We start from the raw sequence: 16,977 nt of genomic DNA, 5'->3' as shown, positions 1-16,977 counted from the left end.
TTGGTGTGGTGTTGTCTGGAGCAGATCGCCAAGAGGGTGATTAAAGATTTCATCATACAGGAGTGATCCAAGAGTGGTTGCCTAGCTTGTCAGAGAGTATATTCCTTGCTGTTGTTGTTGTGTGCAAAATATGTCTTGCTGTTGCTGTTAGCGTTGCTGCCAACTTTGCTGTGTTGTTGTTGCTGTCACACACACTATCATAGAGTCAGAAAATTTGAATCTTCAACGGCCGAAAATTTGTATGAGCCTGCAAATGAGAAGAATTGACGCCGTCAGGAAAACAAATTGCGTCGAATTACAAGAAACTAACGAAGTTTGCGATTCTGATGAAGAAACTTATTTTTCAGAAAACGAATTGGATTTGACCATAGTACCATCTTACACTGAGAGTGAAATACGAGAAATAATTGGAGTTGAAATGGCAACTAATAATATAAGTGAGCAAACGGGAGAAGATGCAGAGTCGAACAATATGATTTCAAAATTATTGGAACAGAATGCCGCATTAATAAGAGCACTTACATTGAATAGAGAAACCCCTAAATATAACGTTGTGCCCGATTTGCAGAATACGATTAAGAAATTTAGTGGTAAAGGTTCTGAGGACGATGCAATGAAATGGATTGAATCGATTAAAGGAATGGGAGACTTGCATAACTGGTCCGATTCATTTAGGTTGGAACTGGCGCGTTCAAATCTAATTGATGGTGCTTCAGATTGGTTTCATTCCTTGCAATTGACATCATGGGCAGATTTTGAAAAGCAGTTTCGTGAAACATTTATTGGCATTGCAAGTTTAGCAGATATGTGGTCGTTAATGTTAAATTACCGACAAGGCAAAAATGACGATGTGAACGATTACTATTTCAGAAAACGCCGCATGTGTGAGGATTTGAAAATGTCTTTTGCAGAGTCAAAACTGGAAATCGTCCAAGGGTTGCACGATCGGGAATTGAAAGCATTTCTATTGTGTAAATCGCACACTGAATCAAATTCCTTACTGGCCGATATACGGAATTTTTATCGAACAATGGGTACGCCATCGAAAGAGCCACAAGCATTTAAGTTTAAAAAAGAAAAGGAAGAATTAGATAAACATGCAAATACACATATGAGAAGGAAGACTGAAGGCGAATTGATCTGTTTCAAGTGCAATGCGAAGGGACATGTTAAGCAAAATTGTACTTCGCCAGTAATATGTCTGAAATGTGGTAAACCAGGTCATATTCGAAAGGATTGTACTTCGAAGCCCAATGAAGCGAAATCTCAAAAGACAACAAATTGTGCATTAATGAGCGATGAAAAATTGTGTGCTTCACCAAACCAGAAATATTTTTTTGATGTTGATGTGGATGGAAGGTTAATAAAATCATATGTCGATTTTGGTAGTCAATGCATAATGATGAAATCGTCAACATTAGCAGAGTGTGGTTTTGAAATGTATCCTGTTCCCAGTGATGTTGTTATTAAAGGCGTAGGTGGAGGAAAAATTACACCCTTAGGAATTTTTGATGCAAAGATAAAAATTGACCAAGGTTCTGCAGATGTTAAGATATATGTCGTGGCAGATAGTGCAATTGATATTCCTATGATTATTGGACAGCCGTTCACCGAGCAGGAACACATCGTGTATTACAAGAGAGGTGATCAATTGAGAATTTTTGAGCAATTTGTGCTAAATGAAAATGATCAAGGTCAAATTGAAATTCCGGCCTTACCAGAATTGAAAACCAGCTTATGGGTTGAGGAGGCTATTGTCTTGCCGCCTAACCATATTTGTTTTGTTGCTGTAAGGACAGACGAAAATTTGAGTGGTGCTCAAGAAATTTATATTGATTCAGCTACAAATAGAATGGGGTCGATAATACCGGCTTGTGTGATTGATTCAACAAACGATGGATTAGCTGTGCCGATTATTAATATGTCTTCTGCCGACATTATTTTTGAGGAAGGTGAGCGAATAACGAAAGGTGAGCTATGTATTTTAGATGATGAGGCTGAAAAATTTGATTTTGGAAAAGATGAGACTGCGATTGATTTTATTGATATGATTGATATTAATCCGGAGATAAATGAGGATTATCGGAAGAGACTATTGAGTGTGATTACTGACTATAGAGATTGTTTCGCCTTGACTTTGAGCGAACTAGGATGTACTACGGATACCGAGTTTTCTATTGAATTGAATGATAGTACACCCGTTACATACAAACCATATCGACTTAGCGAGTCTGAAAGACAATTTGTACGTGACGAGATGGACAAATTGAAAAGCGCAGGCATAATTGTAGACTCAAATTCTGAATACGCTAGTCCGATATTAATTGTGAAAAAGAGAAATGGCGAAAAGAGAATTTGTATAGACTATAGATCTACCCTCTACCAATGATTTCTGATCAGATTGATCGGCTGAATGGAATGAAGTATTTCAACATGCTTGATATGAGAAGTGGGTACTATCAAGTGAAAATGGCAGAGAATTCGCGACATTTGACAGCTTTCGTCACGCCGGACGGGCATTATGAATTTCTGCGAATGCCTTTTGGTGTTTCAAATGGCCCTGCAGTTTTTCAGAAATTAATCAATTCAGCGTTAGGACCATTACGATTTACTATTGCGATGGGATATTTTGATGATGTCCTTATACCTGCGAGGAATATTGATGAATGCATTGATAATTTGAAAATGGTGTTGGAAGTTTTTCGAAGATCGAATTTGAAATTGAATATTAGGAAATGCAAATTTCTGATGACGAAGATTGAATATTTAGGTTATGAAATTTCAAGTGGTATGATATCACCGAGTCAGCATAAATTGAGGGCAGTTTCGGAGTTTAGACGTCCAACAAACGTACATGAGGTGCGACAATTTATAGGCCTAACGAGCTACTTCAGGAAGTTCATCGAGAAATATTCATTAATAGCCAAACCGTTGACCAGATTGACCAAAACTGAGACTAATTGGATGTGGGGTGAAGAAGAAGAAAATGCTTTTCTTAAACTGAGAGTTATTTTAACTGAGAAACCAGTCTTGGGTATTTTCTGTAAAGATGCTGAAACTGAAGTGCATACTGATGCTTGCAAAGACGGATTGTCTGGAGTTTTATTACAACGACAAATTGATGGACAACTCAAACCGATAGCTTACGCTAGTCGTCAAACTACACGAGAAGAGTCTCGATATCACTCAACCGAATTGGAAACATTAGCTGTTGTTTGGGTACTAGAGCGATTTCGTAATTATTTGATTGGAATTCAATTTACGATTAAAACTGATTGTAACGCCGTAAGAAGTGCTATGATTAAAAAGAATATTTTGCCCAGAATAGGGAGATGGTGGTTAAAGTTATCCGAGTTCAATTTTGATATAAAGCATACACCAGGCAAAGAAAACAGACATGCTGATGCATTGAGCCGAAACCCTTATGAGTTACCAGAAGAGACCGAAACAGTGGCAGAGGTTTGCGCGCTTCATTCAAGTCTTGGAACTACTGACTGGATAGTACTTTTGCAGAAGACCGATGACAGAATAATTCGAATAAAGGATTCTATTGAGAGAAAGAAAGAGTTAACAAAGGACGATATGCGGATTAAATCTGAATTTAAAATAAAAGATGGTCGAGTGTACAAAGTTGAAGAGAAAAATGATCTTTTATATATACCAGATTCTGCGAGATACCGAGTGGTGCAAATGAATCATGATGAAATTGGACATACTGGATTAGACAAGACTATTGCAAAGATTAAAGAGAAATACTGGTTCCCGAAGCTACGAAACTATGTGAAGAGATATATAGGCGCTTGTTTCGAATGCTTGTACCACAAGAAACCTGCTGGCAGAAAACAAGGATATCTACATTCTATAGATAAAATAGGTGTTCCATTTCACACTCTTCATGCTGATCACTTAGGACCATTTGTTCGAGGAAAATATGGAAATCTTTACATACTCGTAATTATTGATGGATTTACGAAGTTTTGTATATTGAAACCTGTACGAAATGTGAAGAGTGCCACTACCGTGAGAGCGATCGAGGATGTTATGACAATTTTTGGTGTTCCGAACCGCATCATAACAGACAGAGGAACAGCTTTTACCGGATCTAACTTTCAGAGTATGTGCAAAGAGAAGTCAATAGTACATGTGTTAAATGCAACTGCTACCCCAAGGGCTAATGGGCAATGCGAACGATTGAACCGTACAATAACACCTATGCTAGCGACATTGTGCAAGAAGCAAAACGGAAGCGATTGGGATCAACATATTGGTTTAGTCCAATGGAGTATAAATAATACGATCCATACTGTTTTGAAGACTACACCGTTCAAGCTACTTTTTAATTACGATCCGAGACGACTTGTGCCGAACAAATTGGATGATGCTATTGATATTGATGGCAATGAAGAAATTATGGATTTGAGGTCAAAAGCCATTGAACGTATAAGAGCTGACCAGGAAAAACAACGTTCACAGTTTAACAAGAAGCGATGTCATGCAAACACTTATTTACCAGGAGATTCTGTGATGATTCGACGTGAGCCTGTAAATACTGGAGAGTCAACTAAACTGTTAGCGCATTATAAAGGTCCATATTCTGTAACCGAAGTCTTGCCTAATGACCGATACCGAGTTTCCGACTACCCCGAGCTTCAACGAAGTCAAAGATGTTACGAGGGAGTAGTTTCTGCTGAAGATATGAAGCGAGTAGAACGACCTCCAGATACGATAGATGATTGTGAGACTACCGATGATTCCGATTCCACAGAAATGACGATGACCGATGTTCCACGAAGATCAAGCCGAAGGAAGACTATGCCTAGTTATCTTAAGGACTATACCCCGAAGTAGGATCGAGGACGATCCTTGAGAAGGATGGCCGAATGTTAGCTATCGATAAATTTCTATTCCTTTTTTTGTACTTTTATATACCCTTTTGATACAACTGTGTTCATTCAGTCTTGTTATTATTATTAGAGTTTTGAGTAGCTAAGCAGCGTACTACTTTATATTTTGTTGACACTTATTATTACTAATTATATTTAATAAATTACTTTGAATATAATCGCGTCCGCGTTTTAATCCTGACAACAGGGAGAGGTCATCACTTATGGGAAACCATAAGTAACAAAAGATAATCTTCAAAAACCTTTATTAAATTTCTTATATGATGATAAATTCCATCTGGCAACACTATCAAAACTTTGGGTCATATTTTTCGTCTTCCACAGCCTGGCCACAAAAAAAGCCGTGAATAAATCTACCACTCGCTTAGTGCTCACTCGTAAATAGCATTTGCCGGTATAGTGGAGCTGAGTTGGCTGCTTGCATCTTCGATATGAGTGGCGGCATACTAGTGGCTGACTGGCACTTTTTGGTATCTGGCAAATACTTGGAACATGCTGTTTTGTTGTTGTCAGTCAGTACGTCTGATTGTTTTGGTTGTTTCGTTTGCAGTCACAGATTCCGCAGTGTTGTTAAAGTATAATGTGCCGGCCGGCCGGCTGGCTGGCTGGTATAGACTGCTGCATGTCATGGTGGACCATGACTGGCCTTTCGGTTTTCTTTTTCTTCTGATTTGAGAAAAGTGTGGAATGCTTAGTATGACCGGCCGGTTGGCCGGCTTCGTCTTATGGGAATGTTTGAGTTTATAAGTTAATGTGTGGGAAGGGGATTTATTTTAATTTCTTGCTTGGTATCACCAAATATTTCAAAGATACCAGGCACTATGTGTACTTACTTATGTATGTACCTCTCGCTGTCATTATTTATGACTTTTTATTGTTTGAAAATGCGTCCCAGTTTTTTTTTGTTGTAGCCTTTTTGTGGCCCAGGGATCATTGATTCGGAATGCCTTGTTTCGTTTTTCCAAAAAAAAGTGCATGCATTTCTCTTTCGATTTTTCTCCAAATTGGGAGTTGGTTGGCCGGAATGTATTTATGTACAGTACAACGTTAATAGTATTTTTAGAATGTTCAAATGGACATGGACAAATGTTTTCGTGTTTTTGTTTTTTTTTTTTGTGGTGAATGAATTAATCTCTAATCTTAGCTATTAAAGTAATCGCTATTGCTATCGGTGGAAAATTGCAATGGGAGGGAAATAAAATGTTGATCATTTTCAGAAAATAATTTTGTTTTTTAATTTGACTGGAAGATAGTGCTCATCAAAGATAGTACTTAATTAATAAATGTAACAATCTTTCACAGCATATTACCTGCACATTAATATTCAGTTTCAAAAACTCCATTAAAGATTACAAATCTTGTCGTAATGTTTAGTTCCTTCGGATATAGCAGTATCAAAAGAATATGTTCTTTTAAATACGTAAACTGCAGTTAGGATATATTGTTAATTAAATATATATATATATATATATATATATATATATATATATATATATATATATATATATATATATATATATATATATATATATATATATATATATATATATATATATATATATATATATATATATATATATATATATATATATATATATATATATATATATATATATATATATATATATATATATATATATATATATATATTTTTTTTTTTTTTTTTAATTTGCCTGGAAGATAGTGCTCATCAAAGATAGTACTTAATTAATAAATATCACAATCTTCCACAGCATATTACCGGCACATTAATATCCAGTTTCAAAAACTCCATTAAAGATTACAAATCTTGTCATAATGTTTAGTTCCTTCTGATGTAGCAGTATTAAAAGAATACGTTCTTTTAAATACGTAAACTGCAGTTAGGATATATTGTTAATTAAATATATATATATTAAGTTTGTGCATATGTTTGCAACACCCAAAGTCTAGGTCGCATTTTTAGTCCAATCGACATCAAATTTGGCACAAGTTTCTGTTTTGGGTCACAATAGAACCCTATTGATTTTGGAAGAAATCGGTTCAGATTTAGATATAGCTCCCATATATATCCTTCGCCCGATATGCACTTATATGGGCCCAGAAGCCATATATATCCTTCGCCCGATTTTCCATAATATGACCACAGCGGTCAAAGTGAAATTTTGCACCGGGAGTAGAATTACCATTGTAGCTATGCATGTTAAATTTGGTTGAAATCGCTTCAGATTTAGGAATAGCTTCCATATATACATTTCGCCCATATAAAGGGTGATACGGTCAAAATTTGGTCAAGGGAATCGGTGAAATCGTTTATTTAAAAAATCAAATTAAAATTCTTTTTCAAGTTCAATTAGTATAAAATTCAGGAAAAATATTCAGTTAGGCTTACGCTTTTCCAAATCCGAATTGCCGGGCCTGACGCTTGACACCTGCCATCAGATTTTGTACAGCCACCTTGTCCACCTTCTTTGCCGCAGAAAGCCAGTTTGCCTTGAACTGCTGCTCGTCCTTAGCAGTTTTTTTGGTCTTCTTTAGGTTTCGCTTGACAATAGCCCAGTATTTCTCAATTGGGCGGAGCTCTGGCGTGTTGGGAGGGTTCTTGTCCTTGGGAACTACCTGCACGTTGTTGGCGGCGTACCACTCCATGGCCTTTTTACCGTAATGGCAAGATGCCAAATCCGGCCAAAAGAGTACAGAACAACCGTGTTTCTTCAGGAAAGGCAGCAGACGTTTATTCAAACACTCTTTCACGTAAATTTCTTGGTTGACAGTCCCGGAAGCTATGAAAATGCTGCTTTTCAAGCCACAGGTACAGATGGCTTGCCAAACCAGATATTTCTTTGCGAACTTTGACAGTTTTATGTGCTTGAAAATATCTGCTACCTTTCCCCTTTTGCCGTATAAAACTCCTGTCCCGGAAGCTGCTTGTAGTCGGCTTTGACGTACGTTTCGTCGTCCATTACCACGCAGTCAAACTTCGTCAGCATCGTCGTGTACAGCCTCCGGGATCACGCTTTGGCCGTCGTATTTTGTTTATCATCGCGATTTGGAGTCACTACCTTCTTGTAAGTCGATAGTCCGGCTCGTTTTTTGGCTCGATGCACGGTTGTAGAGGTTAGGGTTTCGCTTGAAACTACCGGCAACTCTCTTTGTCGTCTCAGCGGCTTCCGGTTTCCGATTTCCCCCCGATCCAGACTTCCTGGCTGTCGGCAAACGTTCCCCAAACACTTTAATTACATTTGTAACGGTTGATTTGGCAACTTTTAGCGATTTTGCCAGATTTGCGTGCGAGTAGCTCGGATTTTCGCGATGCGCGAGCAAAATTTTGATACGCTGCTCTTCTTGCTTGGACGGCATTTTGACAACTGAAGAGTGAATTCCAAAATCAAAATATGAGCAACATTCTACACACACACCTTCAAAATGAGGGTTGTTCAGATTTTTTAAATGCAAAATTGAAAGAAATGCGTCAAGTTTATATTGACCAAATTTTGACCGTATCACCCTTTATATGTCTCAGAGGTCAAATTTGTAATCTGATTTACGTGAAGACTTGTAAAAATGATTCCAATTTTCCTATACGTCTAATACATATCTATCGACCGATAAATCATAAATACACTTTTGCAAAGTTGCCTAAAAATTGCTTCAGATTTATATGTTTCCTATATTCTTTTTACGAACTTAGTGTTTCACCCCAGGGATTAGTCGACTTAAATTTTAAGTCTATAGATTTTGTAGAAGTCTAACAGATTTTATCCAGATCGAGTCAGATGTAAATGTGTGTATTTTGGACAAAAACCTTTATATATAGCACCCAACACATTTGACAGATTTGATATGGTATCGCCCGACTTTAGACTTTCCTTATTTGTTTTTAATTGAAATTCAAATAATATAATTAATATTAAGTGCTGCCTTGCCAACTAGCCTCTATAATGCATTTTGGCGCTGAGGCATGTATTGTAAATATTGTAAATGTAAACTTTATGATTATTATGATTAATTTTTAATAACACTAAAAAATATTATAAAATATGGCCGCCAAAGTTAAAAACTGAATTCCACCCACCATCGCCAAAGAGATAATCCTCATGCTTTGGTGGTCTTCTAGACTTTCTTCATCGAGACATATTTTCCCTAGTTATGATCTTATTACTGCCCTGGTTATTCCATAGAATTTTCGGTGTATTTCTTTGCTATATTCATACATTCAGATTTCACACAAAAATCTAATTTGGTTAAATTTGGGACATTGAATATAAAATACATTTTGTTTTATTTATATGGTTCTTATATTTCAAAGCTTGTATATAAATCTAAATGCGATATGTTTCTTTTCTCTGTCATTTCAGCGTGTTCCACCGCTTCGTGTCGATGATTTAATCAATGATTTGCGAGATGGCACCAAACTGATAGCACTTCTCGAAGTGTTATCTGGCGAAAAGTTGCCCGTTGAGAAGGGTCGTGTACTGAGACGTCCACATTTCCTCAGTAATGCCAATACCGCCCTGCAGTTCTTAGCCAGCAAACGTATCAAATTGGTTAATATTAACCCTGCCGATTTGGTGGATGGGAGACCACCAGTTGTCTTGGGTTTAATATGGACAATCATTTTGTACTTCCAGGTAGGTAACATTTACCAAAATTTTTAAATATATTTTGATATCATGAAACAAAATAAAAAATAAACAAATCATTAGGCTTCTTAGGAAATATTTGTCAAACACAAACTAAGACAGATTTGAATTCCTAGAACAATGCAATGCAAATCATTTCATTTCAATCACAAGCACAAATGTAAACACAACATTCCAAGTCACTGTGTTTAGAGTCGATGGAACACCTAATATACACCATTAGATCTTATACCAATAAGGCTTTAACTGTCGTGCAATATTGATCAGAAAAAAAGTACTACTAATTATTATTAATTGTTTCTTTCTTTTCTCTCTGTGTACTACTACTTCTTCATCTTTCTATAAAACTTTTCCGTTTCGATTTTTTAAAAATTTGATTTAACATTTTTATCTTAATTATGCAAAAAATCAAAATTAACAAAAAAACTATAATTCGATCAACAAGATTCGAAAAAAGAGGCGGAAAAGGCTATTAGTAGTTATTAATTATAAGCCACAGGTAATTTAATAACATTTGTAGTTTTTTTTTTTAATAGAGTACCTTTGTGATCACTTATTTTAAAATGTTTTTTATTCACTTTGTTTTTCTGAGAGTAGTTTTTTGATACACGCTAAGAGCTGTTCACATTTGAGAATGCTATTCAAATATTGTCTGTTAATTAAATCGGGAGTCATCATAGTGCAATGATATATGAGTTCAACTCCATATACCGACACATCATAAATACTATACAGAGATGTTTTAACTTTCCTGTAATATTGGCAACATCTTTCCAGTAATTTTCCCTACAAATTTCAGTGACATTATTTCTGAAAACGACTAAACTAAACATAAAACAAAATTGTCAAAATGCACTTTCCCGATAACAGCTACCTTTTTCAAATAATCAAGGGTATATTACTATATAATTTCAAATGATTTATTCGTTGCTAAAATTTCAAGTAAAACTTCGATCGCTATAATGGTAACATAAATTGCGAGCGTTATCTAAAGAATTAATTGAGTCAATTAAAAAAATCATTTAATTTAATTTACTCATTTGATTAAACAAATGTTAAAATGTTGAAACCGCTTTGCAAATTAATATGCCGATTTCTTCACATTATTAGTCTCCAAGTGTGAGCAGCCCATGGTTCTAGTTATTTATATGTTTGTATTTAATAACAGCTATGCACTAAGCACTTTTCTTATAATTTTCACCACTCAGTTTAGTTTCAGATTTCTTTAGTTTCTTATTATATTTTTAAGAAAGACGATTTACTTTAATTTATATAAAATCTTTCTTTTTGGAAAAACTTGGAGAAAGCTAATGAAATTATTACCGATTATGAAATATCGATATGCATTTGTGGTACGTAAGGCACATGGTGAGAGAGAATAATAGAAAAAATCATGAATGGCGTCCATGTTTCAAAACGATCCGTTTATGACACATGTGGTGTCAAACGGATATCAGACGGTGCCAATATGACAACGATAAATTGACATCATGCGTTGACAAAATAACAAACAGCGTTCATGATCTAAAGACGTAATGGTTTCGAATTTATAAAAACCGAACCTCGATTGTCTGCTCCATACGCGTTAACGGTTATTTTAGCACATTGTTCCACCGACGGAGTTGCCATATTTCATGGCCATAGAAAAACGAAAGGTGTTCATGAAATCGTGAACGCCCGTGGACGAAACCGTGAACATTCTGTTTTGATTTTTTCATCCGATCACGATTTTGTAATACTATTTTTTTTTTAATATTCTTTAAAATAAACTTATTTTACTGCTTTGGTGACACACTAAGCACGTTTGATTTATATATTATAGAAATTTTGTAACTACACGGACAAAGGAAATAGTTCTATGTTTGGAAGTCAAATTTTTAGCACATTATTTTTAAGTGCTAGTATAACAGGTTGGCTGATAAGTCCCCGATCTAACAAAGAAAAACACAATTTTTTTTTTTGTCAAAATTCGTTTTTATTATTCAACATAGTTCCCTTCAAGAGCGATACAACGATTATAACGACCTTCCAATTTTTTGATACCATTCTGGTAGTGCTCCTTCGGTTTTGCCTCAAAATAGGCCTCAGTTTCGGCGATCACCTCTTCATTGCAGCCGAATTTTTTCCCTGCGAGCCACCTTTTGAGGTCTGAGAACAAGAAAAAGTTTGAGGTCTGAGAACAAGAAAAACGAGCCGGACTATCGACTTACAAGAAGGTAGTGACTTCAAATCGCGATGATAAACAAAATACGACGGCCAAAGCGCGATCCCGGAGGCTGTAAACGACGATGCTGACGAAGTTTGACTGCGTGGTAATGGACGACGAAACCTACGTCAATGCCGACTACAAGCAGCTTCCGGGACAGGAGTTTTATACGGCAAAAGGAAGGGGAAAGGTAGCAGATATTTTCAAGCACATAAAACTGTCAAAGTTCGCAAAGAAATATCTGGTTTGGCAAGCCATCTGTACCTGTGGCTTGAAAAGCAGCCTTTTCATAGCTTCCGGGACTGTCAACCAAGAAATTTACGTGAAAGAGTGTTTGAATAAACGTCTGCTGCCTTTCCTGAAGAAACACGGTTGTTCCGTACTGTTTTGGCCGGATTTGGCATCTTGCCATTACGGTGAAAAGGCCATGTAGTGGTACGCCGCCAACAACGTGCAGGTGGTTCCCAAGGACAAGAACCCTCCCAACACGCCAGAGCTCCGCCCAATTGAGAAATACTGGGCTATTGTCAAGCGGAACCTAAAGAAGACAAAAAAAACTGCTAAGGACGAGCAGCAGTTCAAGGCAAACTGGCTTTCTGCGGCGAAGAAGGTGGACAAGGTGGCTGTACAAAATCTGATGGCAGGTGTCAAGCGTGAGGCCCGGCAATTCGGATTTGGAAAAGCGAAAGCCTAACTGAATATTTTTACTGAATTTTTTACTAATTGAACTTGAAAAAGAAATTTAATTTAATTTTTTAAATAAACGATTTCACCGATTTACACGCGTTTTCTCTTGACCAAATTTTGACCGTATCACCCTTTACAAACAATTTTTTGTTTGAACAAAAAATATGTTGCAGAGGCGATTGAAGATTCCCGCAAGAAATGAACCAACCCCAGGGTAGATACAAAACTAGTTTCAGGGGTGTGTGTGGACCTGTCCGGTCAAAATTGATGGAAGGATCCGGTCACATTAACTTGAGTTTGCCATTGATGTGGTAAATGTACACTTTCAAATATGTCTTGGGCTCATGCAAAATAGTAGTCCTGGAAAAGTCGTCGGACAGGTCCTCATAAATCAGTCTGTGACAACCTTTTAATAACATGTTTGAGAATCCACAATAATATCTCAACCTTCTTTAAAGAAAATCCATAATCGGAATAGATATGTACTTATATTTTCCATGAACGTTTTCCCAAATACCAAGTTTTTAAAAATGTACATGAAATTTTAAAAATTGATTTAAACTAGAGCATCGGTACTAGTCCGGTCAGTTGCAATTTGCATCAATGAATATTGTGTAAAAACTCAATTTCGTGAAGTTGCTTCAATCAAATTATTGGATCCAATTGGGTTTCGCACAGTGGCAGCTCCGCAGTCCATTGTGATACCAAGAGTGTTGAATCATTGAGTTCTGCCTGGTTTTGTGTTTAACTCCATGGAATCTTATTATTATAGCTGAGACAGAACTGAGTTTCATATTACGGTGAAACGTCTCAGAGAAGTCACTCAAAAATGTCACTATTATTACTGAACAACTTTTCAGTGTTCGGCCGAATTTAAGATTCAAAGCATGATCATTTGCATGCAAGATGGACCGGATAACCTTGGCACCACAATGCCTGCCCCATTGTATCGTGTTGAAACTTAGATTAATAAGGCCATTTGACAATATGTGGCAAATGAATTTGTCCAATACTCCTTAAAGTAGTCACATTAATTACATTATTTTGCTTTTCTCCGCATTCATATCCCTTGACATGGGCTAAATTTCATTTATGTACTTGATGTTTATTTATAATCTTTTGAGTTGACAAATATATTCTCTAGATTTCTCTTTTTTTCTATAATTTGGATAAATTAAATTTATTGAATTTTTCGCAAATTTTACAGATTGAAGAGAACAGTCGTAACCTTGAATACTTGGGTCATGGTATCAGTGGTTCGGTTAGTTCTCTTGATAGCGTTGGCAAAAATGCTAGCGATGTAAAGGCTGAGAAATGGAAACAGGGAGCCCGTAAAACTCTACTCAATTGGGTTACCAATGCTTTGCCAAAGTAAGTCTTCATAATTCTTAGCATTACACTGTGCGAATATTAAAATTTTGGGTCTCTTTACAGGGAAAGTGGAGTAGAGGTTAAGGATTTCGGCGCCAGTTGGAGAGATGGTGTCGCTTTCCTGGCTCTCATTGATGCAATCAAGGCTAATTTAGTTAACTTGGCTGAGATGAAGAAATCAAGCAACCGACAACGTCTCGAGACAGCTTTCGATGTGGCCGAAAGCAAATTGGGCATTGCCAAATTGCTTGATGCTGAAGATGTGGATGTTCCCAAACCCGACGAAAAGAGTATTATGACCTATGTGGCTCAATTCTTGCACAAGTATCCCGAACCAAAGGTAATCTTGAAATTTGAATGAATCCAATATGAGAATTTGTACTAATGGCAATCGTCTCTCCTTTGTTTCATATTACAGGGTGCTAGTAAAGATCTTTCGCACATACATCAGGAATTGGATGAGTTGAGACGTTTCCTATTGGAAAAATCTACTGAATATGAGCCCATGGTTGTTGCCAATTCCTTCCCGCGTGATTTTGCCGAATACTTAATAGCTCGCTCGGAGGTCGATGCCCACATTCCGACCTATAATCGCCTAAAACAATTGGTTGAGTCCCAAAGTGGATTCCTTCAAGTACCCAAACATACTTGGGAAGACATTAATACACTGTGGCAACGTGTGCAATACCAAATGATGTACTGGCTGTGGCTCTTGGATTCAGAGCTACCAGGTGATTTTGGTGAGGTTGGCAAATGGCTGGCCAAAGCCGAAAAGATTCTCATGGATAACGATATACCCACCTCAATGAATGAAGAGACTGCGGCCATAATATCGCGCAAATTGGAAGAGCATAAGCTCTTCTTTGCCGACTTACCCCGCATTATAGCTATGTTCGACAATGCCAAGCGATCGCCTTTGGCCCAAAAAGTTCCTCTAGAACAATTGCGCAATATGGAGAAGCGATTGCAGGATGTTGGTCCTAAGGCAAGCGAACGCAGAATCAGGTTGAAGTTCCTGGAGCATAAGTGCTGTCTGGTGGCATTCCTGAACTTGGTTGAAAACAAAATGAAAGGATGGACTGGTAAATATGGCACCGAAGATAAGGTGGCCCAACAATTGGAGCAATACAAGAATTTTGTTTCCCGCAACAAAATATTCCAAGAATTCGAAAAGGCCTTTGTCGATATGCAGCAAGTTGTTGATGAGTACAAACGCGACGGCAATGTATCGCGTAAAGAGACTATGGACATCGATCGCTTTATGTATGACACAGAGGAGAGATGGAAGCGTGTGTCCATGGAATTGAAATGTTGTCAGAACTCTTTGGAGGAAGTTGTGAATTGTTGGAAGAGCTGGCATCAATTGGCACCCAGCTGTGAAGAGTGGTTGCGGGTGGCTGAACAAAAGGCTATGCAGTCGGAAGATGAAAAATTGGAATTCTTCCAAGACATCTCCGTATGGAAAGATAGATTCGATGCCTTGGCCAATTCTGCCAACTATCTGATTGCCTCTTGTGAGGAACCTATTGCCCAGAACTTGAGACACCAGCACGGCTTACTATCGGAACGTTTTGAACGCTTGTTTGCCAATACAAAGAAATATATGCATGCTGGCGATATCATCCGTTCTCGCCAAGAGTACAAATCTGGCATTGAGAAGCTCTCTCAATGGCTGCGTTATGCCGAAAGCGTTTTGACTCAAAAGCAGCAGTTGGGAGACAGTGAAGCCATTCGTAAATATGGTGAGGAATTGCAGAAACTCGCCTCCGAGATTGATGACAATGAAGAGCTCTTCAAGACTATTAGCCGAAATATTCAGGGTATGATCCAAGATCTGTCCCGTGAAGAAGTTGACAATATGATGAAGACCCTGAAACTGGAGAAAGAAGCTTTGGTTCGCATTCGTGCCCAAATTCCCACCAAACTACATCTCATACATCAACTGTTGATACAACAAGAATCCTTAGAGGCTGGTCAAAAGGAGATCCATCAATGGCTTAATGAAGCCGAATCCTTACTCAGTACTCACAGTCTCGCAGGTGGTCGAGACAAGGTAAATGAGGAGCTAACCAAACATAAGACATTCTTCTCACGTACTGTCTACTATCGATCCATGTTGGAGAGCAAGAATAAGGTGTTCCAAAATCTTTTGAGAAATGTTGTCCAGGACGAGAACATTGATACTACCCAAGCTCAGCATGACATGCAACAACTGAACGATCGCTTCAACTACGTCATCAACAATTCCCAGCAATGGGAACAGCGTTTGACGGATTCTCTGAATCATTGGAACCGTTATAAGGACAATGAACGTGTCGTCACCGAGTGGCTTACTCAAGCTGAAACTATTTTGATTGAGAAGCACATTGAGACAAGAACCACAATTGAAACACAGAAATATTTCTTCGAGAGTGTCAATCAAAGATGGATGCCCGATCTGGTAGAATCTGCTCAGAATTTATTGAAGACGCTTCCCGCCCAAGAACAAAAACCCGTTGTTGACTCTGTTGAACAGCTACAAAGCAAGTGGCAAAATGTGCTATCGCAAGCTCCTCTTCACCTTATGAAATTAGAGTTCCGTTCGGACGAGCAGGCTTTCCATCAATCTCTTCAAGAGGTGGAGAAAGAATTGAATTTGGAAGAGCAAGCTCTGAATCGAAACGAAGATGTTGATTCGATTCTGAAGCGTAACCAGCAATTCTTCTTGCAGTCAGGTTGTTTGCCACGTATGGAGAAATCCTTACAGAATATGCATCGCCTGGGTCAGGCTTATAAACAGCAAAAGCCAGGTGACAGCACTTTAGAGGAGTCCTACAAGAACGCCCATTCCCAATATACTCAAATGACTAACAAGATTGCAGCCTTACGTGAAACCCTCCAGCAAATCCCAGCACAATGGGAATCGTATCATGACAAATTTACTGAAATGGTAGAATGGATGAACACCGTGGACAAGAGCTTGAAGAACATTGTCAACGAGGTGAACAGCATGGAGGAATTCGAAAAGGAGAAGGTGGTTTTCCAGGTAGGTTTAACTATGAAGCCTCATTTGAACTTCAGATCGTTACTAACCCTCATTTCCATTTATTTCGAACATGCAGCTCAGGGAATTAGTGGTAAAGACCATCAATTCATATTTCTATCACATTACTAAGGAAGGAGTGGAAAATTAGCCATTCCAACCTAT

The 16,977-nt window shown here is 37.6% G+C and overlaps 1 protein-coding gene across 16 annotated transcripts in view; it reads left to right on the top strand.

Moving 5' to 3' along the window:
* The window catches only part of Msp300 (Muscle-specific protein 300 kDa), a 235,060-nt gene that overhangs the window by 87,469 nt on the left and 130,614 nt on the right, over window positions 1-16,977 (top strand). For all 16 annotated transcript variants that reach the window (XM_075297876.1, XM_075297874.1, XM_075297868.1 and 13 more), the window contains 4 exons: window positions 9,242-9,514; window positions 13,627-13,790; window positions 13,854-14,130; window positions 14,209-16,815. In XM_075297876.1, coding sequence (XP_075153991.1) covers window positions 9,242-9,514; window positions 13,627-13,790; window positions 13,854-14,130; window positions 14,209-16,815 — 3,321 coding nt within the window. The remainder of the gene's footprint in view (window positions 1-9,241; window positions 9,515-13,626; window positions 13,791-13,853; window positions 14,131-14,208; window positions 16,816-16,977) is intronic.

Source organism: Haematobia irritans, chromosome 2, assembly GCF_050003625.1.
Source record: "Haematobia irritans isolate KBUSLIRL chromosome 2, ASM5000362v1, whole genome shotgun sequence".
NCBI classification, from domain to species: domain Eukaryota; kingdom Metazoa; phylum Arthropoda; class Insecta; order Diptera; family Muscidae; genus Haematobia; species Haematobia irritans.
The sequence above is the reverse complement of the archived record's forward strand: the minus strand, read 5'-3'. Positions and strand labels throughout refer to the sequence as shown.